Source organism: Apteryx mantelli, chromosome 2, assembly GCF_036417845.1.
Source record: "Apteryx mantelli isolate bAptMan1 chromosome 2, bAptMan1.hap1, whole genome shotgun sequence".
In the NCBI taxonomy this organism is placed as follows: Eukaryota; Metazoa; Chordata; class Aves; order Apterygiformes; family Apterygidae; genus Apteryx; species Apteryx mantelli.
Window position 1 is genome coordinate 65203145 of NC_089979.1, and position 26844 is coordinate 65229988.

Sequence of the window (26844 nt, forward strand, 5' to 3'; positions counted from 1 at the left end):
TTGGAGGTTAAGGCATGCTCTTGCTTAATGAATTAGTAAACGAAGTAGTCTAAACAAACAGTTCTGTGTTGTACTTTCTAATGAGAGCCTCTGCTCACGTGTTGTAGAATCTTAACTATTATAAAATACCTGTGGCACGCTGTCCTTTTTTTGTTGTTGTTTTTTGTTAATATAGACTATCAGCTGTTTGGGGGGGGTAGGGCATGCTGTGTTACAGAGTTTTCAAATTCTATTTTTAATATCTTAGGTTATGGGACATTTTATTGAGAATTGTGAAAGCAATCAGACTATGTAACGTGTGACCTGAAATTTCTTCAGGTATTCTTTTGGCAATGAATCATACCACACATGCAAAGCTATGTCTTTGCAATGTGATATCTATTAAGCTACATTAAGAACAGAGTAATTTTTCTCATCTGACTTCTCCTATGATTTTGACAGATTTTTAGCTGTTAAATTATTTATTTGCTACCATATCGTAAAGGCACAGCAAAAAAATAGAAATCATTAAGCTAAATTAAGGTCTGCAATGAGAGTTTCTGTAACAGATTTTTTTTAAATATTCTGTATATTTTCCAGAACTTAATACAACGGGTGGAACAAACCTTCCTTCAACACCACCCGTATCTCAGTCCACAGTTTCTGCCCAGAACTTGGTAATGTCTTCATCAGGAGTTGGAGGAGATGGTAGTGTGACCTTGACTCTTGCTGACACTCAGGGAATGTTGTCCAGTGGTCTTGATGCAGTTACACTTAATATTACTTCACAGGTCAGTCTGTTTATGATAAGGGAATACTCTTCTGAACTGACGATAAACTAATGTTACTGTCTTAGAGGGCAGGAATTTGAAATTTTGGTTAGGAAGTAATTTTGTCCTGTAAATACATAGCATTTGAAAAATTCAGTAACCTTTGCTTCTTTCTACCAACAGAATGAGCATAGTAATATCTAGAAAAATAAACCATTTAAATTGTTTAAATAGAACTGCAACTAAATATTGCAGTTTTTTGCATTGAGCACAGTGGTTCTACCATCTCAGAAATTCTGTGAGCAGTTTTCTTGATGAACTGCTTGTATGTATTGCTAGTACAATTAAGTCTTTAAAAAGACAAAGCTTAATTATTGTTTCAAAAATACTGGAAACAATTTCTTCTCACTGTAGTTTTCATGTTTTTCCCTTGTTAAGTGAAGAGGGAGGCTAGTAGTGAATGCTTGTTGTGGGTACTCTTAGTTCACTTCTTACCTAAATCACAGAGCTTTTAGATTTTACTTTCTCAAGGACTGGAACAAATTATATTGTAAAAATTATTTTAGAAATATTAGTAGTGAATCTAACATCTATCCTGTGTTCAGATGGGGTACATGAGGGATAAATAATGAAAAAAAAAAGCTAATTCTTATCAGTCAGCTATTTGCTTTAAAATTATATATATATATATATTTTTTTTTTTTTCTTCTGGTTAAACTGTGATTGTACATTTCATTCAATACAAAGTGGTATATGAATTACTACTTTATGAATTTTTCTACTGGGCAAAGTGGCAAAGGCCAGTTTCTCTTTCCTCAGTTTTGTAAAGATTCAGATTTTGATCGTACAGTCCTGTGTTGAAGGGTGGTTAAAAATAATTTTATTTGATCTGAGGCAGATTAGTAAATTTGTGATAGTAGACACATTACGAAGACCTTAATATAGCACCTTCCTTTAAAATCTTACTCATGGAAATCTAAATAAGATCACTCTTTTCACCTTGAGAATGCCAGTGAGTACTTCAGCAGCAGTAGTCAGTAATATCATTTAGTGTTCCAAACGTAATTATTTAATCTGGTAAATTCTCTTCCTGCTTGTGAATGTATGAACTTGAGAGCAATTGCAAAAGTTGCTTTCACAGCAAACAACAGGAATGAATTTAATTTTACGGTCTTTAATAAAAATTAGGATTATTAGAAATTATGTCAGGTAGTGCTGTGTGGCCAGTCCTCTCTCCAGGTGCCTTCAGCATTAGGTTGATTTTATCATAACTGAAGAATTTTTGTGGTGTCATCAAGAGCCAAAGGTATGCTGGCAAATAGAATGTATAGAGAAGGGATAAAACAAAAAGAATAATTATATAATATTAGAAGACTATCTAGTGCAAATGTGGGGTCACTGTGAGACTGGCATCTCCAAGTGGATTTGACATCTGAAAATTTGTGCTGTATTCCTCTGGTTTCTTGGCAGAACTGGATTTAGATTTGATTTTACTTACTTTTTGACCTGTATTAAAATGTTTATATATATGTAAATGAAAGACTATTTGTCCAGTATATGGTGTGATTAAACATGCTGAAGCCAAGTCTTTGAAGATGATTATATTCTTCTCTCTCTGCAGTATTGTTCTGAGGGGAAAAATACTTATTAAACTGTTCTTGTAACACATTTGTGATTTCTGACATCACAGTAACAAAGCAACAGGAAGTTTAATTTCAGACTTTGTGATAACTTAAGCAATGTGAGTTTGGCAAAGTTGATGTTTATTAATAAGACATTGTGCCTAGTGCTAAGTCAAATAAAAATGAAATTCATTGTGTTTGGCAATATCCAAACACAGATCATGTTGTAGGCATCTTGGTAGATAGGCAGGTAGTACATAAAGGTAATGCATTTCCTTGGGGAGGGGGAAAGGTCTTTAATATAGAAATAGAATGAGTAATGGGATGTTAATATAGTTCTGTGACGTGTGTATCTTAATTTTGTGTGTTCTGGAAATAGGTTTAATTAAGAGATGTTTGAAAAGTAAGGTATTGTGAGAAAGAAAGCTGGAAAAGCAGGAAGCAGAAGAGAGTTAAATAGATGAAGTATCGGCTAAAGAGACAAAGATGAGGGAAGATTGAAACATTCAGCAGTTGACAAAAGGCTGGGAAAAATTAATCAGGACTGAATCTCTACCCTTACAGGCTTGTAGTTGTTGTTAAATTGCTTTAATTGCTTAAATTGCTGGCTTTAAAAGTAGAAGGGGAAAAGGAGAGAAAACAGTAGCACTTGTTCAGATGAGATTCTGGAATAGTCTTTTTTTTTTTTTTAAAAAAAAGTAGGTTTGAGTGATTAAAAATAACTTACCTGACTGCAGTTAACTGTTTAAGTATAGTTGCTCTTCTTTTTCTCTCCCCGCTTCCCCCTTTCTCCTTTGGCAGGGTCAGCAGTTCCCTGCTATTCTCACAGACTCCAGTCTCACTAGCCAAAGTGGGTCAGGCTCGCAGCAAGTCATACTGGTGAGCCATACACCGCATTCAGCCTCTGCAAGCTCCGATGAAATAACGTACCAGGTAGCTACTATTTATTTCTATATCTCTTGCACGTAAAGGACATTATTTAATCAAAATACTAAAATGATTCCTCTGTATCCTGAAGCAGGAAGGCTGATGTCATTTTCAAAAAAGTTTTTTGGGAAGAGGTTCATTGTGACTTCCTAATGATGATTCTCTCAGTTTTGAGCTAAAAAAAGCTCTCTTTCATATACAAAAAAGAAATGGAATCAGTAGTGTGCATCTTTTTCCAAATTACAGCACCATGCTCTGAATGCAGAATTCTCTAAAAATTTGCTAGTAAATTTTTAGTTAGATTATAAAAATACATTAAATTGAGAGATTTGGAAAATATTAATACCTGTTGCTATGCCTTTTCTAGTCTCTTTATTTTAACCAAGCTGCTTTAACAATGGGATAACATGAACTCTTCAACTTCTTATGTATTTGAATTTTAATAGAATCTTTTACAAATGTAAAATATTAGGCTAGCAGTAGTGGTATTGGTTTTTGAGCAAGTATTTGTGAAGAGAAGGAAAGAATTAGTTAAAAATTATTTTTATATGATCCAGGGCCAGTTTTTGGAAAAATGTCACTTCCTTCAAACACCCTCGTTGATGAAAAAATAAACAAAAAGACCCCAAACCCTAAACTCAACTCCTATGAACTTTTTATTCAGTTTTAGTACTTCTGAAACTTTATATTTTTGCAGCTCAGAGCTTTACTTCCGTTTGAAAATAGCTTCCTCGATGGAAAATTAAACAAATAGAAAATATTTCTGTAATACTGTAGAAAACTTATGAAATCAGAGATATTTTCTTCTTTGGTTGAAATATATTTTTTTCTTTGAATTTTGTTTGGGAGAAAACAGTCATCTGAGAAGTACAGGAACATAGAACAGTATAGGAAAAATATTGTACATTCAAACACATTCTATTTTTAGGACATAAATGAATGTTGATCACAGTTATTGTGATCTTTGTTTTTCTAAAATACATATAGTTGATCATTCTTGAGCATTGAAATATAATTTTATATTTATTTACAATTTGATTCTCCCCTTTGTGTTAGCAAGTTGGTTGCAAGTACTCTCCAAACCTTGGTCAAGTTGGGGTAGATTTTGAAAAATAAACCACTGTTGGGTATGCCTGTGTAATTATTTGACTGTGTTTAAATTGTTATAGGTGACAGAGGTTTCTCCTAATGTAGCTAAAAGTGGTCAAGCAGAAAAAGAAGGTCGTGTGCACCAGTGTTATGAGTGTAATCAGACCTTTTCTTCTGCAACTATGTTGATGCACCATAGTAAAGAAGTCCATGGCAAAGAGAGGATACATATTTGCCATGTCTGCAATAAAGCCTTTAAGCGGGCAACACATCTCAAGGTATTTGGTAATAACGGCTGATTAATATGTTCTCATTTTTGTGTTTTGGACTTCTTGCCATGTTATTGAAGGATACTTGTCATCCCTTTATAGTCTGTGAAGTATGCATCTGGGAGAAGGAGTCTAAGTGATAATGTGTATACAGACACAGAACTTTGGAGCGTAGAGAAGATTTTAATGCACATATTAACTATGGGATGAAAAATATGAATGTCAGAAGAGGAGTTCACTTTATTTATTTATTTGCTTATATATGGCATCACTGCCAATCCTGATTTGCAGATACGCTTTTAGAATGATCAGAAGCTTCTTTCTTTGCACTCCATTTGATTTTTAGATGCTCTGTCCTATGAGTACGAGAGATATCTGCAGAGGAAGCATTTGTTTTAAAATAGCCTTGTATTATTGCTGTTGTGTAGTGCAATTTTCTCTGTAGTTTTCTGTAGATTATGAATAGCCTGATAATAGGTCTTTTCAAAAAATTCAGTGGTGGTTTTTTTTTAATTATGATTATAGAATGTTCTTTTCCTAGTAGGATTATTGGGCCATATGTAGTAGACAATTGGTCTGTCCAGGCCAGTATCCTATCTCTGAGAGACACTAAACTCCAGTGCCTGGAGAAGAATTTCAAGAAAAGAGCAAGCTTTTAATATATCTTCCCCAGATTTCTTCTAGCTTCCCAGAATTTACAGGACGGAATTTCTGGTAGCAGAGATGCTATCTTTATATCTAGTAGCTCTTAGGAGAGCTTTTCAGCAGGTTTCCCTTTACTTTTGTATCATGTTTTAAGGAAATAAACCCCATTTGTGAAGTTTACCACATTGACAATGATCATGTATGTCAACCAGGTTATTGTTTCTTAGGGAAACTGTCATAAAATTATGTGCTGTGAAAATCAGTACTTCTCGTTTAGTAGGAATTTACCAGCAAAAAATTTTGAAATACACTGTTGAGAATTGTTTTCCTTGAGTAATAATTAGCAAAAAAGCAGGTTTCGATCTTTTAGACATGTTTTCTTAGAACTAATCTTATATTTCTATGTAATTAAACCTTCGACCCTTTCATAGTTTTTTTCTGCAAAAGTGAGGTTCAGATAAAATCTGTAGTTCAACTTCTTGTTAGGTGACTATAGAGGGATGATAGAAGAACACTGAGATTGGAAAGTTGCCTTCCTAACTGGGTGTTCTCTGATAGTCTTACTTGCTTTCTTTGGGATGCTTCTTGAAACCACAGCTTTGTTTGAGAAAGTGCTTCCTGCTTGTTGCAGTGAGCCATTTTTAATCACCAGATCCAAAGACATCAGAGTTTGCCAAAGATGGCATCTTGTTTGTTCCTTAGGGAGGAGAATAATGTTGTACAATATGTTCAGAAATTGGAGAGTGAAACTCACCAGCTGATGAGGACGTTTTAACAGTTTCTTTTCCTTTATGTGCACACGCACATGTGCAAACTAGCAGAGTGACTAGCTAAGTCTTGGGGCATTTCATCAAAAGATTTGGCAGAAGTTGATAGAGTTTGTTATGGCTGATCCTCTAAAAGCACTATTACTCTTTTTCAGCCAGCTTAACCACTCCAATTAATGGTTTCTTCATTAAGATGTTCCAGAACATCAGCTGCGAACAGCCTTTAATAGGAAGTTTTACAAAGATTAATGGAACTGTGGCCTTGGGAGAGGTTCAGTGTTGAATAATCTGTTATTCAAGGGGTTGCATACCAATACATGAGTTGGGGATAAAGGGCTATTTCAGAAAGAAAATTACATATTCTTATTTTCTAATTAGATATTGGTAATTTGGGATCCTGAGATACTTCCTGACTGAAAATTATGAAAATGATGCAAATAAACTTACACAACTTAATACAAGCAATCGAAGTAATAATAAGTATTTGTACAAAGAAGTGCTTGCACTTCAGAGCAGTGTATTCCCCTGAATTATTTTCAGTAGCCTGTGTCTTACAGGAAAAGCTTAAGGGACTGAGATCAGTGGAGCAGAATTACATCAAATTTTTTTCTTCAAAAAAAGATGACAGAGAAAGTTTTATCGGTGCTAGCTGGATGCTCACCTGTTTGCTTTCAAGTACAAAACAAAAAAATTTTTCTATGGCAGACAGAAACAAGCAGCCAGTTTCAGATACTTTCTGCAGCCGGTCTTTACCTGCTTCCAGCATTTTGATGCTTCAGGAAGTAATGAACAAGATAAAAACAAGATGTTTTCTTCATCTGCAACTAAGCTATGGTTTATGGATCTTCTGTGATTTTCTGAGAGGACAATTTATTATCCCCGTATAAGTCTTCTTGGTGATTTTTCCAGTGAAAACAAATTCTACAAAAACATTTTGCTTCCCTCCATGGCGTGAGGAATAGGACCTTATTAGACATCAAGAAGGCTTATTGTTTGGGTGTACAAAAGGCTTTATTAAAGACTAGGAAAGAATATCAATGCATTTGAGAAAATAGGGAAGCACTCCCAGTACTATTCTGCATGCTGTTCATGATTAGAATTTTTTATACTAAATATATCTATATTATTTTCTTTAATTATCTGAATTTCATCTTGGTATTAATAAACAAATTAATACTGCTCTGGTTGAAATAAAAAGGTTGATAGTTAACATAAGATACTCCCTTTAAATTTGCTAAAACTTTTTTGGGCCAAGCATTTGTGAATTAAAGCATTGAAGTTAGAACTGCTATTAATGTGTCCTGATAAAGATTAAAATATTTAATACCCTCATCCTTCTTTCTTACTTTTAAGGTATTACTTCAGCAGTTCATTGTGAAGTGGCTCCATTTGCATTTTGATGTTGTGCAGCTGTGTGTGTGCTCTGACAGCTCTCTCTCTCTGAGGCCTGTACAGTTTTAGGATGGTACTTGTTCAGGTGCTGAGCATGAATACATATGCATCAGGCAAAGTGGAGAGAGAGATACTATGGAGGGGAGGAAAAAAAGTCCAATTTTAAGTTGAGATGCACAATTGCCCAAAATCTGTGTTTGTATGTGAACTTTCAAAGAGCTATGGTTTTGATGTAACATTTTTTTATTTTGCTTCAGATAGTTTATGAAGGACTAACATATGCAAAAAAGCAATGCATACACTTATTGATGGAGATTTTCAGAAACGTGAGGTTACTGACACCTCAGCCTTACAAAAGAGAAAATTTACAAAAACAGTGTCTCTCTCTCTTTCTCTCTCTCTCTCTCAAAAAAAAAAGGGCTTCCATCTTCCTAGTGCTTGTATGTTGATGACTAAGATGCTCTGCTTCTGTCCTCAAAGTGTTAACTTTTTTTTTTATGTTAAATACTGAAGTCTTTTTGAAATGGTCTAAAACGTATCTTTTCCTATACTGGATTAGGAACACATGCAAACCCACCAGGCTGGACCTTCACTGAGTTCCCAGAAGCCTAGAGTGTTTAAGTGCGATACTTGTGAAAAAGCTTTTGCTAAACCAAGTCAGCTGGAGAGACATAGTCGCATTCACACAGGTAACACCAGAAATGATTTTGTCTTGTAAGATTTTATCATGAATATGGGTGTTCTATTTGGAATGCTTGCTCATGGATTCAGGTAACTGCATTAAAATACCAACTTAAGCTAAAACACAAACTTCTAACACAGAGTGTTTAGAAGTAAAAATGAGAAACACCAGACTTGAAATGTCAAAAATTGTGATGATTTGTTTAAAGCCAGAAGACTACTCTCCCCTTCCACTTCTGCATATTTTGGGACTGTCTGTAGTACAACAGTGACATGAATGCTTGAGCTTGTACTTAAAGTTTCAGTCATTGAAACAGATTAATAAAAGCATTTTAAAGCATTGTTTAAATTGGTTTAAAGAAAATGGATTTGATTTTCTTCAAGGATATAGGAGAGAATGTGCAAATGACTTGCATGGGTTCAGTGGCTTAAATAAAGGACAATGACTGCTGATACTGACTGCTACTTATGATTTGGTTTATCTAGTTCTAATGCTAGTGCTTTTAATTTGTTGTGTTCTTTTGTGCTGTTATTTTCCACGGTTATTACTCTAAGAACTGTACTGTCTTCTCCAAGGGAGCACTCATTTTCGTTGTTAAAAGTGCTCTTTCAGCTTGCAGCCTCTGGCCTGCTACAAAAAGAAAGCTGTTACTCCAGTCAAACTGCCTTCAGCTTCACCTTCTGCATCTTAAGAACAGAGTTCTTAAGAACGTGGGTGCTGAGTCTACAAGCCAGTTCTCTGAAACAACTTCTCTTTTCTGTACCACTGTTACCAATCAAGAGGTCTCATGGAATTAAAAAGGAAAGGGGCAGTTATCAATATCTCTTCAAAGCTTAAGGGGACCAAGAAATTGGACAGGATGTGCTGTAGCAGAAGTAGGTTCCCAGAAAAGGATGACTCTTTCCTTCAGCTAGTCAGCCAGCACTTTCTGGATACCCAACATCATCTTCTGATGTCTAGCTATTGGCTGATGTTCAGGCATCTAAAACAAAGTTCCTAATCTCCTTTAAGCTATTCTGTTAACTCTCTCATTTTGTCCTTGGTTAGCATCACTTGCCTGTATTGTGGTGTATAATCTGAATTTCATCTTTGACTGGATCTTCACTTTGCATCCTCAGATTCAGTCTTGCAATTTTTAGTATTGCATTGCTCAATCTCTCTCTGTGTTTTCTTGCTGGCTTTTGCAATATCCCACAAGGTTTGCAAAGAAATGATTTACCAAAGAAAAAGGAAGAACTGGAGAATTATTTTTCAGGGATTCCAGATGTCTGTGTAGGAATTATATCATGCAGTCTACTATGGCTTTTCCTGCTTTGTTACGGTGAAATGAATTTGGCCTGTTTCAGTTTCCTAATTTCAGCACATGATCCATATGATGTCCAAGGTAAAATAGCAGCAATTTACACATTAGTGTTTGAGCTTTGGGGTATTGATGTTTGTTAGGCAACTGAGAGCAAGAGAGATTGCAGGTGCTGGTCCTGTCATTTCACATTTTATTCAACTGCTGATTATATTCCTTAAGCAGGAAAGGATAGGAGGATGAATACAGGGTTCATGAAGTTAGTGAATTTATGGAATGAGTCCTTTTGCTACAGAAGTCCTGAGATTTGGGAATCCTGAGAGCAGGTTAGAGATGTTGCAGTGGGAGGGCATGGGGAGGATAAGGGGGATACAAAGGAGATGAGGAACATGAGTGAGTATTGAGCTGGGAAGGGGTGGAATCCTTATGTAGCAGGTTGCCAAATACTGCAGTGGGCGGTGGAGAATATAGTGGTTAGGTTGGCTGAAGTGTATTTTAACAGAAGGGAAGTTTTTAATGCAAGTATAACGGGATAGACTTTAATATTAGTGGGCTTGGTCATCCAGTTATAGCAAAACTTCTGGTAGGTAAGCAGTAACTCTTGATCATGGTGATGGGTATTTGCAGCAGTTTATCAGCAAGCAGCATAATTCATCACTGATCAACTGCTGCCAGTTGGAATTACCATACTACAGGTGTGTATAATCCATGTATTAGGTGCTTGCAGTGACGGATTGAAGGTGATCTTATCTGTGGGGAGCTAACCTTTGATCTGGCACAGCTTTTCTTATGTTCTAGAGGTCTCTGTCGAGCCTGTGTGTACTAATCTGTAGAGGAAACTGCTTACATGCCTCCTCCCTCCCCAAAAAGAGAATTTTCAGCTGTTGGTGACTGCTGATTGCTCTTTGTGAGAGTAAAACTGAAGAAAGGGGGGACAGAGCTTTTTTGGGGTGCCTCTGATGGAAATGAACATTCAGGTCATTTTAGGGGCAGGAGAAAAGTGACTGAAGTTAAAATCCAAGGAGTTTGAAATTCCTGATAATTTGTTTCCTGCATAACTGACTTAAATAATACAAAGTTTAGAAAAAGGCAGTTTTCTAGTTAGAAGTTTCACAGAATAATCTGAAAGCAGGGGAAGTGGGGAAAAAAGCCCCACCTTCCCACTTCCTTTCATGCTGCACACTGGAATTATTTGTATTTATATAAGTGCTACTCCCTTGAGATAAGGGTCTTCAAGTTGCTGCTCCCTTATGTAGGTGATGTCTTGTATCTTGATGTTATCGAGTGTAGTTCTGACTAATCACTGGCTCATAATTTCCTGTTACTAAATTCATTTTTATATTACTGTTGATGCCTGAAGTTGTTACAGCAGCAACTCCACTCACATGGTGGTTATTCTTTTCGAAGAGAACATTCTTTTAAAAATCCTTTAAGACAAGAACAGTGAATATGTGCTGCACAGAGGTCATCTTTAGATAAGTGCTCTTACATAAGCTTTGGTAGGAAGGCCTCATTTAAGTATAAACTGATTAGCTTTCCTAAAGGTATGGTCCTTGTCCGTGAAAGAATGTTTGTGATTCCTATCTTGATCAAACAATTCTAAACAATTTATAACAAGCAATAAATACTGAACCAGTGGCCACAAGAAAAACATGTTGTTTCTCTGAATATCTCTAAATATCTTGTGCATTCATATTCATCAATGAAGAGCAGTCTGAAGAAATGTTACAGAAATGAGAGGGAAGCAGATGCTTCCACTTCTACCAAAACAGCCATATGGTAAGCCATTACACAGCACCAAAGGGCTGCTTATCTTAGCAGAATAGAAAACCTGGAGTCAACCATATCTGAGGAAACATAGATAAATTTTCCTTCAAGTGAAAGCCAGTGAAATCAGCTTAAGAAAAAAAAAAAAAATCTGTGCTGGGGTTATCATTTCCAGTTTAAGACTCCCCTTTCCTTTCTGACCTATCCTCTAGTCTTACAAAAAAAGAAAAAAAAAATTGAATGTTATGTTATGCACCCAGAAAACATGTCAGCATTTTTTTCTGAAAAAGTTGATCTATCAGTGGAGGAACTTTGGTTGGAAATAATTCATACCTACTAGATCACGTATCTAAAGTTGGTGTGGCTTTGACCATAATTTTGCCACAGCAATGAAGATTGTAATGATATAGAACTTCACTGCTTGAGTGATTTCCTTGAAGTGATTCTTTGCACGCAGTTGTTTTCAGAAGCCTTAGAGGAAATGCCGTGCAGTGATTACATTCCTGAATGAATTTGTTGCAGTAGTCTTCCAAAAACCTTCTTCTTGGACCATGTCCCTTTGGTTCGCAGGTATGTACAAGCAATATTCTGCAAGCCTGCCCAATTTTCCCTCAAAAGTCACAGTAGAAATATATTTAGAAGCTTTGTTTTCAAGATTTAAAGATGTATTACCTTAATTGGTAGCTGAATTAGTGCAGTGTTTGAACAGTAATCATCTCTTCTCAGTTTATTCACCATCCAAATCTGTCCTCTCTCTACATAGCTTAGCTTGACATAAAGGTATAAGAAAATAATTTGCTTCATGGTAACACACAGTAGCAGAAGCATCTCAGGTACTCATGGGAGAAGGGCATTCTAATAGAATTATATATACTTCTCTAATTTCTCTTATACTAATATACTTCCTTTAGGATGCCCCAGGAGTACTTTGAAACAAAGCAGTAAGATCCATGCTTTTAGCCCTCCAGAAATCAGATATCCCTGTAGGAAGGGAAATAATGTCCTAATCCAAGAAAAATCATCTACTTTTCAACTGGTTTCATACAAAAGATGCAAAAGGGAGAAAAAGGAAAAGCTGAATTCACAATGCTGATCTCTCACTGTCCCAGAGACACTCTTGCATTTCAGTTAGCCAGGAAGCCTGTTGTCTGTTCTTAATGCCGATTTCAGTTTGGGTCTGTGTACTAAAGCTACACTGCTCTGCTTCCTGCGGAGAAGATTTTTCTTACAGCCTTAACTTGCCTTGTTCCCATTCAAGCAGCTAATTTTGTTGAGGTAACAACAACATTTGTTTTCTGGTAGGAAATTAGTGTTGACTGGATTTTCACAGAAACTTCCATTCCTGTTTGCCAGGTATAATAACTATACTCAGTAGCAACAAGTGCAGGCGTAAGTGAGATAAAGTGAAATATTTGCTTATTAGGGAGCTATTTTTTGCTTATTTTTTGTGCTGGAGACTTTTCTCCTTTTCCATTCATCCTGCTGCTTGTCTGGTGTTTACCACAATAAGAACTTCTTTCGTTGCTATTTGACCTGTGGTTCTAGTTAGTTAATACTCTACTTAAAGTTTACTGATAATCAGGTTCTTGGGAAGTTCCTATAGCTTTAGAAGACCTTTTATTAATTGCCTGAGAATTGGGTTTCGCTTGGGAGCTATAATGCATGTGAGGATATTAGCATATTGGTAATGCAGGAAGAGAGAAATTACTCCTTTAAGGAAAATTGTGGAAAGGTATTTATGCTTCTTCTTATGTTTTATTGTGCTAACTAATAACAAAAAATATTTGTAAGTTCAGAAAGTTCTTTATAAGTTCTTAATGACGTACACCAGTGTGACTTGTGTTGACACCCCAGGCTGTGATGTTGAGTGTTGAAGCAATGGTCTGGTTTTGCTAAGTAGATTTGGATTTTTTTAATGAATATATTCTTGAGGTTATATTTAGAATTTAATATTCTGACAGATTTGGAAGAATATGCTTGCTTTGGTAAGTTAGGTGGATCACTAATAGTTATTGGCATAGGAGACCACAGGTCATGTGTAGAATTACCAGAAGTCTTTTTTTTCTTTCTTTCTTTTTTTTTTTTCCCCCAAAAGCTTTGAAGTTCTAGTTTCATACAAACTTCAGCTTAGTTAATACTAGAATATTGGTTTATCTGTATTATTGGTAAATGATGTAAAAAGTTGATGGTCCTCCTGAGTACAGAAAATTAAAACTGGTAATCTGATTTTTTACTTCTGTATTAAATAGTTTATTTTAAAGGTAAGTTATAAAAGCACACTCTTCTGCTTGTGAAGACATTGTTTCAAACTAGAGACTTTTAAAACTATTCAAGTCGCACTTGATTTAAGATAATTTATAATATATAGGAAAAATAACAATGTCAGTTTAACATGCAGTGGTTTAGGAGTCTTCTAAATGGTTTGATATTTCATTTGGGTTGTGTTGCTGATAATATAGACTCATAGTTCTGTTTTGAGATAGATTCAAGAAAAAATGGTTGTGTCTACTTTAATTTCTAGGTCATCTTAACAATGTTTTTTACTGTATTCTGAACCATATATTTATGTAGAAATGAGAGGTTATTAAATGTGTTTCTTTCTCTTTTATAAGGGGAACGGCCATTTCAGTGTACACTGTGTGAAAAGGCTTTTAACCAGAAGAGTGCTCTTCAAGTTCATATGAAAAAGCACACAGGAGAGAGGCCTTACAAATGTGATTACTGTGCAATGGGATTTACACAGAAAAGCAATATGAAACTCCATATGAAACGGGCTCATGGTTACACTGGTATGTAGCATAATAATAGCGAGTGCAGAAAGCCATATTCTTTACCAGGAAAGCACAGGACACTACTTCTGAGTTATAGAGGAATTAAGCATATAGCCAGAGAGCAAAACTGATAAGCTAGCAGTTGAACACAAAACTCCAGAAGTAGGTTGAAACAAAGATTGCTTAGTGCTTCTGGTTCCTTGTTTTTATGTAGAGCTCTGTATTAAGAAAATACAGCATTCAAAAACTATTACATGGAAGTAATCCATTATCTTAGACTTTTTTTTCCCCAATGTTCAAGCAATGTCTAACGGATTTACAGAATTTGTAGTAGTTGTGCAATACCTTTCCCAGCATAATTTCTTTATCCCCAAAATGCTGTATCTGCATTTTTCTTATACTATGTGCCTGTTCATGTACTCACCCTTCTTTTTCTTGTGTGCTTTGGTAGGTCCTGTACAAGAACCTGCTAGTCATCAAGAACAAGAAGGTGAAGATATCAGTCGTGCTCTGAATTTAGAAGAGGTGGTACAAGAATCTTCAAATGAATGGCAAAGTATAGGCAGTGTTTTTCGATGACACCTTAATATTTGAAAGCTGAAAATGCTTTCAGGACTTGAATTTCTCTAAATAATTTTTCAAAAAGTAAAAGATGGATTTTACAGTTGAAGCTTCAAGCATTGAGAATATTAACAATAGAATAATATATTATAGTTTTTTTAATTATTTCCAGAAATTGCCTAAAAGAATCATTGTCTTTTTTAAGCTTGTAGAAGAATATTGGGAAAACATCGTTTAATCTGTGCTAAGTTGTCTATGAATCAATGAACTCAGGTAATACTATATACAGTTTCTTCATCTTCTAATTCACAGTCAGTATATCTAATTGAATAATAAACTGGAACTTCATATCAGAATAGAATGATTCCCATTTTTAAAGAAGGTGAAAAATAACTTTATGGGAAAATCATGAAACAGCTTTTCTAATGGTTTAAAGAAATAATTGAGTTTGGAAACAAAATGTTACGAAGTAGATGCATGCAGTATTTTTTTTCTTTTTACAAGGCACAGGAAAATGCTATGTTTCTGTTTTTAAGCTTCTTTTAGTGCATTATGAGAATTTGTGGAAAAAAAATAAATTGCCATGAATTTAGGGCGTTTCTGCAGCTAAACTCTTGCAAGAGGGAGCAGGTTCATTTCCATTCCAACCGCAGAGGTAGTTGATACTTTTTACATTAAAATGTCTGAGGTTTTAAACTCAGCAATAATTATTGAAAGAGAATCCAAACTAGAAGAAGTTAAAATAAAAACCTCTTAAGTTTGCTGTATTGGATCAGCAGGTGCATATCTCATTATCTGTGGAAAGCACAGCCATATACTACAGCTGGCAAGTGAACATACAGTTTTGTGCTTGCAGCAGTCAGAAAGCTAGCTGTGCACTAGGTCACCTGTATTATACAGAAGTCACCAGTTCTGTAAACAGTTATTATTTCAAGTCTGTAAATTCCTCATTATTTTCTTTGTGAATTCTGGAAATATGTTACATTCTTCTTGTTGTTTAAATAGTTGTTTCAGCAAAACTACCTAGTTAACCAAGTACTGCTTTGAAAGGTGCCACTTGTTAACTATATTTGTAACAAAGAAACACTGGAGTAAAAACATAGTCATTGTTGAGACATTCCAAAGACAGAAGCTTTTTTCTTTTTTTTTATTTTGTTCTTTTGAGTTTTATTTATATGTTACATATATGTGTGTGTGTGTATGTATATATATAAAAGGTTATATGAGCCTCTGTGTGGCTGATCAGTATATTTTGTAAATACTAATCCCAGTTGCAGGAAGTTCATCTTCTCAGTTTCATGCAAGCACTTCTAGATCAGTGGTGGATTCATTGTACTATAGTACCGAGTTGGTTTTTAATTTACTTTCTGAAAAATAATTACCCGCAGATCCAAAAAGCCCGTTTTTGTAAATATTGTCTATACTTTGTCTATGATACAAACTAGTATTTCAGATTCTTGACGCAAGAAATCACTGTTGTTTTTGATAGGGCATCTCTTAATTCTTTTGTTAACTCCTTGGCATATGTATATAAGTAATATAGTTGGTGACATGAAAATAACACTTTTGTTATGTGGAATATTTAATTCAAAACCTTGTTAAATAATACTACTTTTTTCCAAACTCTGCTTTGTGTATTTTTATTTGATTCTGGATAGCAGGAAATTCTAAAACAAAAACAAAAACAACAAAAAAAAAACCTGTTTATAAGTCTAGACCATATGAAGTTCTTGCAGCAGTGCTTTTCATTCTAGGTAAGGTATTAGCCTTTTAACTGTTTTAGAAAGAGATATTTTACTTTTACAGTCATTGTCTGGACATACTAAGCCCATGGTGTAGCACCCTGTTTATAATAATATAGTATTTCAAGTTATGTAATCTTGACCCTGAATAAGTTCAAATGTGCTGATTGTATGTACTGCCTATAAAACCTTTGCACTATTTTTTCAGTGAATACTGCATAAACGCAGAGCAGTTTGTTGGAATTTGTTTGCTTGAATAGGTAATGACACTTTCCAGAGATTTCCACCTATAGTTTGACGTAAAATTGTTTTACAGCTGGTCACATCCAGGTGTAATTCTATTCTTTTTAATAGGAATGTAATTCCTGAATGCTTAAAAGAATTTATCTATCCTAGCTGTGATTGCTTTGCCAGCAAGTAAAAACCAGTAGTGGTTGACACTAAATGAGCATACGTTAAAGGAAGATCTCATGAGTAAAAAGATACCATTTTAAAATGGTCAGTTCTCAAAGTGCTTTGCAATCTTGATTACAGGAAATGAGTGCATGTTACAAATCTTGGAAATGACAAATAAACAGCATGAGTTAAGTAGCCCCTCAACATTTTTTCTGAATTGAATCTGCTACTCCTTCAGTATTTGAAGTCCTGTCAGTTACAATAAATAGATGTTTTAAACTTTTTTTTTTTAACATGGTATTTGATTTGCCTTTTTTACTGTGAACTTCAAGAATCCAGTCTTGAATATTCTGACATAGAGGTTTTTTTCCTTTACTGAGAAAGAGCTGTTCTGCAGCAAGGCCCGGATTACTTAGTAAAATCAAATTGGAAATTTTCAAAGCAATGTCTGTTGATGTTCTGTACAGATACAGAAACTGTAACAGATGTGTTGATATTTTCAAAAGCACTGTTGAAGTAGATAGGTTTTTCTTTCCTTAAGAAACAGAAAGAATCCTTTTCCTATAGCCTTAGGGTGTTTGGCTTGTGTCTGTCTACTGTTTCTTTTGGTTTATGTCCATTCCCTCTGTACTTGAAATGACACACATTACTACATGCTACTAAAAGTACAGGTTGTCTATTTGTATTTCAGGAAAGAACCATTTGCTTACAGGTCATGTACCTGTTTGAACACGTATTCATCAAAGCTAAAAGAATAAGTTTCAGTTAAAGCTTCAGTCTCCTACAAGAGACTTCTGTTGATAAAATGTTGTTTTAAAGTGCTATATCATTATAAGAAATACTGTACTTTTTTTTTTGTTTTAATAGAAAGTAAAGCCAAAAAACCCACTACCAGCCTCTGAGAAAGATCATTTAGGGGAAGAGGAGAGTGATGAAGGAAAGGAAAAAGCTTTGGATAAGTTCTGTAGTTCTGCAATGCAGCAATTTGAAGGATTTATCTTTCAATTTTTCACCTTAAATATTCTTTCCAATTTTTGAAGGCCGCTTTCAAAATTAACTTGATTTTCACATACCCAGTTCAAAGAAGATATTTTGGGTTGTACTTGTTTATGAACGGAGGATTCTGTTGCCTGAATGTGGGCATTTTACACCTTGCAGTACCCCCCTGGCCTTTAGCCTGCCACTTCACAGAGACAGTGGTCTCCCATAAATCCTGTGTCAGATTGCTAGCCTAATGTCTTGGATGTCTTGGGTGTCATAGGATATCTGAAACATTTGTGTGCATTGTGCTGAGTCAGCTGCAATGTGACTAGAAGCCTGTATGTAGGCAACTGAGTTCTGCTCAAAGTGTCATTTTTCAGTATTTAAAGATTCCTCATAAACTGAGAGAAAAACAGAACATTTTATATAAAAAGTTTTATGTTACAAAACAAAACTTGTCCAAGTTTCATTACAAGTTGATTACTTTATTTCAATAATGAATTTTTTTTAAAGCTGTGTTCCTATAAGAACAATACACGTTCAAATTAAATAGACTATTATGTTGCAGAGTATACGTCTGAATGAAGTTAAAATAGAAAAATACACATAGCAACCAATGTAGATCAAAGAAGATGTAACAGGTGTATGTATGCTTAATAATTTTGATGTTTTTATGTTTTCTTTAGTCTCTATGTCTTTTCTATCCTCTCCTTTTTCATTGCTTCATATTAATGGACACTGGTTTAAACCTACAATAGATTTAGATGTGAAATGGAATTAACATAATATATATAGGTAACTTTTACTGGGCACTCATTAGGAATGCGGTTTCAACCTGGGAAGCATTAATTGTAGTCTACAAAGTATAGGCTAAAACAAAGAAATTAATCAGACACTTGGAGAATAGTTTGAAGAAATAGTAAGTTTAAGTAATAAAACAGTGCAATTCAGAAGAGCCTTTTTTTTCCCCCCCTACATGTGGTTGGAAATACCATTGCCACACATTCATTTTAGTAATTTGTGAACAATTAATATTTATATCTAACTCAGTTATTTATTTCTATAAGGCAACTACAGTACAACAGTTAAATGTTCACAGTAGTTTACTATGAGTTTGCTTTGGTGCACTGCCATTAACTGGCATCCAGATGTTGTTCAGTCAAAAGATGAGCTTACCAAATATAACACTGCTGCAGTACCAAGATTTGAAATTCTAACATGAGATGTGCAGGACTATCTTAAATACCAGTACTGAAGGGCTTTCTTTCTTTCAGAAATTAGACTTATTTATTTATGTACTTAATATACTGCTAAGATAATGCTGTTGCAGCAAAGTTTGTGTGGAGCAACCATGACTTTCAGTGGTCACATGTGCAAACTTAGATGTTTCTTCTCTGGGAATATCCCTTGTTTCTTAACATTAGTCTAACTCAAATTTGAAATCCTCTTTCTCTCCCTCATCCACTCTTGGTTCTAATAGTTTGGGTATGATGAGCAATTTATAGTATGGAAAGAACTTCCCTATTACTATTGCTCTGCATCTCTTTGATTCTACAACATCTGCCCCCTCCCACACTACACATACCTTGAACTCCCAGTGTTTGGTAACCTTTCTGTGACTGCCTAATCCTGTTATGAAAAGTAAATTATTCTGTGAGTGAGAGAAGGAAGATTAAAACAAAAACAAACAAACAAAACCCAAATCAAAAAAAGTATTTGGATAAACAGTCCTTACAGCTTCTGCACATAGCGGATTTTTTTTTTTTTTTTTTAATTACAGCAGTGTTTCAGAACACTAACTGTGGCACTCGGTATCCAAGGCATTAGCTCTGTATTTATAATTCAGATGCTCAGTAAAAAGAAACCAGAACACTTGCACTTAAATTAGGTGCGTGGGAGAAATAATGAAGTCCAGCATACAGTTAGGGCATCCTGAAGAAGAATGAGTAAAGTCAGAGATCTTGTTACTTTACATAAAATAAGGAAAACATCTAGTAAAGCTACTTTGTGTGTTCCTTTCATTCAACTGTTGGTCAGGGATTGCCAATAGAAGTTTGTATAATCTACTGCATGCAGAACTTAATTGACATTAAGTAATGGATTGCATCTATCTAGGTAATTCTTGCAGTTGTTATTAATTTTAAGGCAGTTACATTATGAAGCAGAGTACATGATCCTTGAATGGCATCTTAGAGCTTCAGCGCCTAGCAACTGGTGAACCAGATCGCGATCCAGGTCGGGAACCAGAGCCTCCCTGTGAAAGGAAGAACAAAGTTAAGCTAATTGGAAGGTACTGTACTTTTATGGCTATAAAATTAAAAATATCAATCTGTAGTATTACAAAATTTTTAGTATTATCTAATGAAAACTGTCTGCAGTAATTACACTTTATTTATTGGGTAGACCTCTATTGTCTTGCTAAATATTGTTTGAATTTCTACTTCAAAGAGAGGGGAAAAAAGCCTTCATAAGTATTTTTTCACATAGGATTAATTTATTCTCATTAAATCTCTTATGCAGAGCTAGACAGCCTCTCCTGAAATGTTTTTAGATGCCTGCTTTTATCCAGGCCTTTCTAATGAAAGCAATTAACTTATTTCCTTGGACATTTTAGAAATTTACACCTTTTTGGCTATCCCTTGAACTGTCTATATACTTTAAAAATCCAAACCTTGCATACAAGTTGTCATAATCTCGCATCTGAGAGAACTGAAATGTAAGCATTCTGTTCTGTAATATTTATTAGGGTAAATTGCTAACCTATGCAGTTATATCAGCATCAGTCTTTCATGGAAACCACAAATGCAAATACAGGATAAAAATATGAAAAAATAAGATTAAGGGCTGAATTATGGGTTATTTTTACAAATAATCAGATAATCAGAAAATAACATTGAAATAGGAAAAAAAAAATTTTAAAGATAATTCTCTATCTTGAGTATACTTGTGACAATTTGTAAATTTGCAATTGAGAAAAGAGTTTATAACTGCCCTGCAGCAGTTTAATAGCAAAGATGAAATCGAAGCTGAAGTACTGGCATTTCAGTTTTTGCGTTACTACTCTTTTGGCTAACTGGGTATTTTCTGCTGTAGTTTTAGCAACTTTCTAGGCAAATCTTAAACCATACGGTTATGACCTCAACTGTGAGGTAGAGTGGTAATTGTTACTGTAGTCAGTTGAAGATTGAACTGTTTACTTTTTCTTCAAAAATATTAAGCAAACATCTACCTTGTTGGGGTTTTTTTCTTTATTCTTAATATTTCCCTTCCTTTTTTATCTTTCATACCTTGCCTCCTTAGTTTTATTAAGCCATTTCAAGGAAGATTTAGTATAATCCATTAGGTAATTGGCATCTTTTCTGTTGAAATTATCGCAAAGAATGGGTAACAGGTTTGTAATTTATAAAGAAGACTGCACAAGTGTATAAAGAGATAATTATTGGTGCCTCCTGGAATAAATAATAGGTTCAAATCCACTAGGCCTGAATAAAACTCTGATATGAGTTATATAAGTTATGACTCAGAAATGCCTATCTAAAAAGTAGAGCTGATACATGTTTATCATTGGATACATATAAATCCATGTTAAAATAGTTGGGATAGTTAGTAAAAAATACAAGGGAATATTAAATTTTGAGAAATAGGAGAATCTGATATTTTCAGATTTTCAAAAGACAAATTGTACAAATAATGTAAATGTATCAGAATAGCCATGATATTGTTAATGTGTCTCTGAACTCCACCAAAAAAAGCTGCAAGTGCACAGAAAATTATACTTAAATTTTATACTTATGAGTGTATGACGAATGAAGGCATCTGAAGAATTCATTCATTTTCTTAAATTCCAGCTTAAGAATTCTTATTACCTCACTGAAGTATTTAACCTGTCTCTTGGTGCTGCATATGTTTGAAACAGTTTTACAGTGAAAGATGCATATGTTTTTTTCATGGCAAAGGGTATTTTTATTAAAGGTGAAGGTGCCATCATGTCTCTTATTGGAGAATAAGAGCTTGAAATGGTAAGTTATGCTAATGGTTCTCAGACCGTCTGTCTGGAAGTTAAGATTACTGCTGATTTCATTCTTTATATGAGAACAGTATATTAGATGATTTGTTACAAGTGAATGCTTCAATGCCTGTGAGGAAAAAATGCAGTCATTTGCAGATGGATATGATGTGTTCTTCATATGTCTTTTTCCTCACATAGAAAGTGAAAAATTATGGGCTCTATTCTGCTGAGATGCTCTGGACTTACACCAGAGTAACTTTGATGATTTTAATGGAGATTTACACAGGTAAAAACAAGGCTTAACTGTTTGATGTGTTTTTCTTTTGTTTTGAAGTATAAACTACAAAAAATGTTAAATGCAGGTTTATTGTATTGGAAGTATCCAGTCAACTTGGAAATTTTTTTTATCAGAGAGAGATTGTCCTGAAATGCAGAATGACAAACCAAGTGTTTCTTTCATATTTCTAATGATTCCATCCAAAAATTGAAAATTTTTCCATTTTCAGATGTTGTCTTTAAAGTCTTGTAGTACTTTAAAAAAAAATCTGAAGACTAAGCTCTTGACAAACTGTTTACCTTTTTTATGAGATGACTTTATAAGGCAAGTTTATTTGAGAATGTCAGACCCACTATACTGTGTCAGGCTAAAGTGCCACCCAGGCCAGTATCCTTTCTTCTGTATGACCATTAGAAGCTCATTTGGAAAAGTTTAGGTGCAAGAGCAAAGGTGCAGTGATACTTCTTCCAGCATAGCTCCCAATTTCTAGAAATATAAAATTTGATGACTCTTGGATATTCTGACCTTAATATTCCTCCATGTGTTTTATTTCATACCTTTTTTTCTCTCCTGTATTTTTAAACGTATATACTACATACTGCTGGCATTCGCATCTTCTTGTGGTGGTAAATTCCAAATTTGAATTATATGTTGTGTGAAAAAGGTGTTTGTTTTTTGCTTATGTTAAGCCTTCTATCTAGTAATTTCATTTGAGGCTTCTAATTCTTGTTTTATAAGGCAGGTAGGGAATAGGCATTCACTATTTATCTTCTTGCCTTTTTTTGCTCAGTCATTTAGACTGTAGTTTGATAAACGTTTCTCTTGGTAGCAGAATCATGACTTACTCTTTTCCTGATCTGTTTTCATTTATTAGCTGTGTTGGTGTGGTGAATCAAATTGGGGAACTGAACCAAATTAAAGATCTGGCAAAATGTTTATTTTTAATATGACAGAGTTTTCTAATTCGCCTTACCGTCTGGTTTTATAAGTCACTGTGCCAACGTACCATAGGAGTTCTCACACCTGGAGTGGGAACAAGCAGGGTCTCTTGGAGTTACCATTGCAACTGAAATAAGTATTTGTCAAATTATGCCCTACACTACCTTTCAGGAACTTTTCAGTTACTTTCGTTTTCACTGTTCTGAATAGTTTCTCAGCAGCAGCAAGTTTTGTCACCTCAGCCATCTTCTGAGTTCTAGATCATTTGTGGGTCTGTTGATAAACACAGATCCTACTGTAGGTCTTCATGGGACTTCACTAACTTACCTTCTTTCTTGATGATGCCTGACAATTTATTTTTACGTCTGTTTCCTATCATATATGTAGTTACGAGGCCATGAGATAAACTTATGTTTTATCCATGAAAATTTTCAGAAGCCTTAGGGAAATGTAGTATTGTTAAACATGGCAGCTTCTGGAGAGGCTTGGCTTCTTTTTTTCCTAGACTCAATTTTTGTATTTATAATAAATTCAATTGTACTTTACCAGTTTAAAGATTTTGGAAAGAGTGCCCTGGCCCTCATGATAGGATCCCTTATGTCCCTTGTGAGCTGATTTATGCTCATAGAATTTTCCACTTCCTCCATATCCTGGCTTGTGTCCTTCACCACCCTGCAAAGAAAGATTTTTACATGTATTAAGAATTATCATATTCAAATTATCATATTCACATTGTAATCTTTATGATTGCTGAAATGTAATACTTGTATTAGAAATTTGGAAGTGTTGAAATAAAATAATCCTTTAGGTAATGAACAAGGATGAAGGAAAATGTTAGGATCTGAACGTATTCAAATCTGAGGGCAAGCACCAATCTGCAAAAGAGGAATTAATCAAAAGTGGATACTCAAATGTGGGGTAGGAAGAAAATGATCAGGAAGTGATCATGAAACAGTTGAAGAATAGTAACAACAACTATAGGTTATGAGAAGGAAGCCTTGTCTATTTGAGTTCTGTTTAAAAATATACTGAATGGCACACAAGGATAAGGCAGAAGAATTAAAACTTACCGTGATTCAAATCATGTTTGTTCTCAGAGTAGACTTTACATTTCAGATTATTTCCAAATTACTCTTTAGTCCTGTCTATTCTTTGATGCAAGTTATGAGGAAAAAAAAAACCTGAGACACTTTGTTTCTGTCTTGTAAAAGAATGTTTCTCAAATGCCCTTCATTTCATACAACTGAAAGAAACACGATTTTAAATAAAAATTGTGATTTTGGCCATGTCTGTGTCATTAAATACAAACTGACCTGAGCATGCTATATCTCTGCTAGTTCTACAGTCAGAAGCACGGGGCTATCCCACACAGGGGAAAGCCTGTCAGCTTTGTGCCAACTTGCCTAGTGTTGTAATCAAGTCAAGAAAACCTAACTGCTTCCAGTCATGATACTAAGTCAACATACATTGCAGATACTAACCCTTGATAATCCATTTTAAACACAGAATGTTTTTAACTTGTTTTCTGTTTGCTGAGTGATTTCTGTTCTGGACTTGCAAAAAGCAGAACAGTAAGCTTGGATAATTTTTCATTGTGTCTTTTTATTTTTTTGAATGTATTTATGAAAGATGCTGGACTGCGGGACTCGAGTACCACATTACTCTTCAGTGCAAGCAATGCCATGTGTCTGTCGTGGGAGGACGTTTTTAGAGATGTAATTCAGTGTATGTTTATTGTAATCTGTGGGCCTGGTTATTAAGACTACTAACATTTTGTGATTTTGTACTGTTGTCAAATGTCACCTGAAACCTCTAATGGTTAAAGCAGAGGATGAAGGTATCAAAATCACAGATGCCATCCACAAAATTGGTATTTTTTACAATTATAATGCTTAGTCAGAAAAGCAAGAATGATACTCTGGAGTTCAGCTTAATTGTTTAGTCTTTCTAATCTAAGAGCTAGAATTGGTTTTGGTTTTGTTAAATAATACACTAAAATGGTAAAAGCATAAGCCAAGGATATAATGCTAGTACTATCAGGCTTGCTAATGAAGAATGAAGACTAGCTTGTTTGTAGAGAATAACCTTAATTTCTGAACTTCTGATTTTTTGTAGGAAACTCTTTATCTAGGAAGTACTGTGCCTGGTCCTTTAAAAAGGACAACATGGCAAAATCCCCTATCTTTAGAGCCAGGAGTGAGTCCTCTTTAGCTTTCAATAGGGTCTGAGTGCTGTATGATTGTGTAATTACTGTAGTAATGATGATTTTGATACTAATTATGCAGCTATTTAGAACCTGCACCAATTTCAGCAAAAGGATACAAAGTGGAAGGATACCCACGAGAAAAGTTGCCTGCTCCATAAAATGAGTAGCATGAGAGAGATACCTCTAGAAAATGTCAGGTGACTTACAAAGTAGTAATCAAAATGGATGTTTTCTCAAGCTTTTAGTAGCCTATTGCCAATAACCAGCATGATAGTTCAGTTTGCCGCTAATCGGAAAGGAGGTTTGCACATTCTGAAGTCAAAATGTTGTAAGACCTTGAGGAAACAGAAATTCCACTGATTATTGGCTTCAAACAGTTTTATCTGAGTATGAGTTAAAGACCTTGGGCTTTGTAGAGAATATAAAAAATATGAAAGCAGGTTAAATATATCAGAATATTAACTGACAGGACAGCACTTATATTTCTCAATTTCACAGGTTCTAAGATGATAAACATCAACTAAATCACATTCTACTAATAAATGGTAAAAGAAATGCTTAACAGCTTTAAAGCTTTAATACATTGTCTTAAAACACAAGTAATTTACATGTTGGTCTCATATATAAAATCAAACCTGTTGTAGAGAAGTAGAATTTAATTAGTTGTGAGACAACTGTAGAAAGAAATCTAACAACCTTTTAGGCAGATGTCTTCTTACTAAAGGATGTTTGCAAGGAAAGGTAAGACAAAAATATTTGAATTAGTGACAGTGTTAGTTTTGCAGCATTTAGTGTTTAAGAACAATTGGAACTGTGGAACAAGTTCCCATCTTGTCCCAGCCCTCCTTCTATTTTTTCCCCTTCCCATAAAAGAAAAATGCGGTAGATGAGTCTTCCAGGAATCTCAAAGGAAGAGAGTTTTGCCATGCGGTGGATTTTGCTCCTTTCGTGCTAAAGCAGAAGAAATTATCACTGCAAGGCTGTGAAGTTGCTGGATGAGAGCAAGCAACAAAATTACCATCTTAAACTGCTGTGGGAGGAGGGAGGAAAGTGGGACAGGAAAAGCAAAATAGCAAAATTGAGACAAAACAAAATTATCACGTTGCTGCAGCGGCTTGAGGCAATGGAGCAAGATATGCTTTGGCCTGGTAAATAAAGTGTCTGTTATTGAAAGCACATTCGTCACCTACCCAGCTAAATCTGGCGAGGGATAATCCTCTTCCCTGTACATGTAAGAAATAGAAACAATGACATGATGATCACTATGGAACATAGCATCTGGGGTGTATGGTACACAAAAGACGAAAATGCAGCAAAAAAAGAACAAAACGTTGGCCCAGTAATGAGGCATTGAAAGCAACAATCTGTGTAGAGTTATTCCATAAAATGAAAAAGGCAAAATTCTCAATTACAATGACAAGAAATAACTTCATTAGCCATGGTGTGTCAGTATCATGTACTTAAGGAGCCAGTTGAGTCTAGTAAACATAAGGACAGTTTCTGGAGTGTGAAGTTTGTTTGAAAGCATTGCCTATTATTAGTTAGTTACATAAGTAATCACAGCAGAGTTTGAATAAAACCGGTCCTTGTGAATGGCTTTGATTTGTTAAAGAGCATGCAGCAAATCAGGAAACGCATGGGAAAGAGAACCATAGCTTTTCCATCTTAATCTCTTGCTTTAAAGTAACAAACAGGAACTATTGTTAGTATTTATACCATAAAAGAAAATACATCAGACTAGCAGTTGAATTGA

At 34.8% G+C, this 26844-nt stretch overlaps 2 protein-coding genes across 2 annotated transcripts in view; one reads left to right on the plus strand and one right to left on the minus strand.

Annotated features, from left to right (window-relative positions):
* Positions 1–16462, plus strand: part of ZNF236 (zinc finger protein 236) — a 90228-nt gene extending 73766 nt beyond the window's left edge. The window contains exons 28-33 of the mRNA XM_067292159.1: positions 580–770; positions 3173–3304; positions 4468–4665; positions 8020–8149; positions 13822–13998; positions 14432–16462. Of these exons, the coding sequence (XP_067148260.1) occupies positions 580–770; positions 3173–3304; positions 4468–4665; positions 8020–8149; positions 13822–13998; positions 14432–14559 (956 nt within the window). The 3' untranslated portion in view covers positions 14560–16462. The remainder of the gene's footprint in view (positions 1–579; positions 771–3172; positions 3305–4467; positions 4666–8019; positions 8150–13821; positions 13999–14431) is intronic.
* Positions 16463–19515: 3053 nt separating this feature from the next.
* MBP (myelin basic protein) overlaps positions 19516–26844 on the minus strand; it is a 121671-nt gene continuing 114342 nt past the window's right edge. Inside the window, exons 7-9 of the mRNA XM_067290775.1 lie at positions 26282–26314; positions 23432–23557; positions 19516–19914 (exon numbers count right to left, since the gene is read on the minus strand). Coding sequence (XP_067146876.1) covers positions 19858–19914; positions 23432–23557; positions 26282–26314 — 216 coding nt within the window. The 3' untranslated portion in view covers positions 19516–19857. The remainder of the gene's footprint in view (positions 19915–23431; positions 23558–26281; positions 26315–26844) is intronic.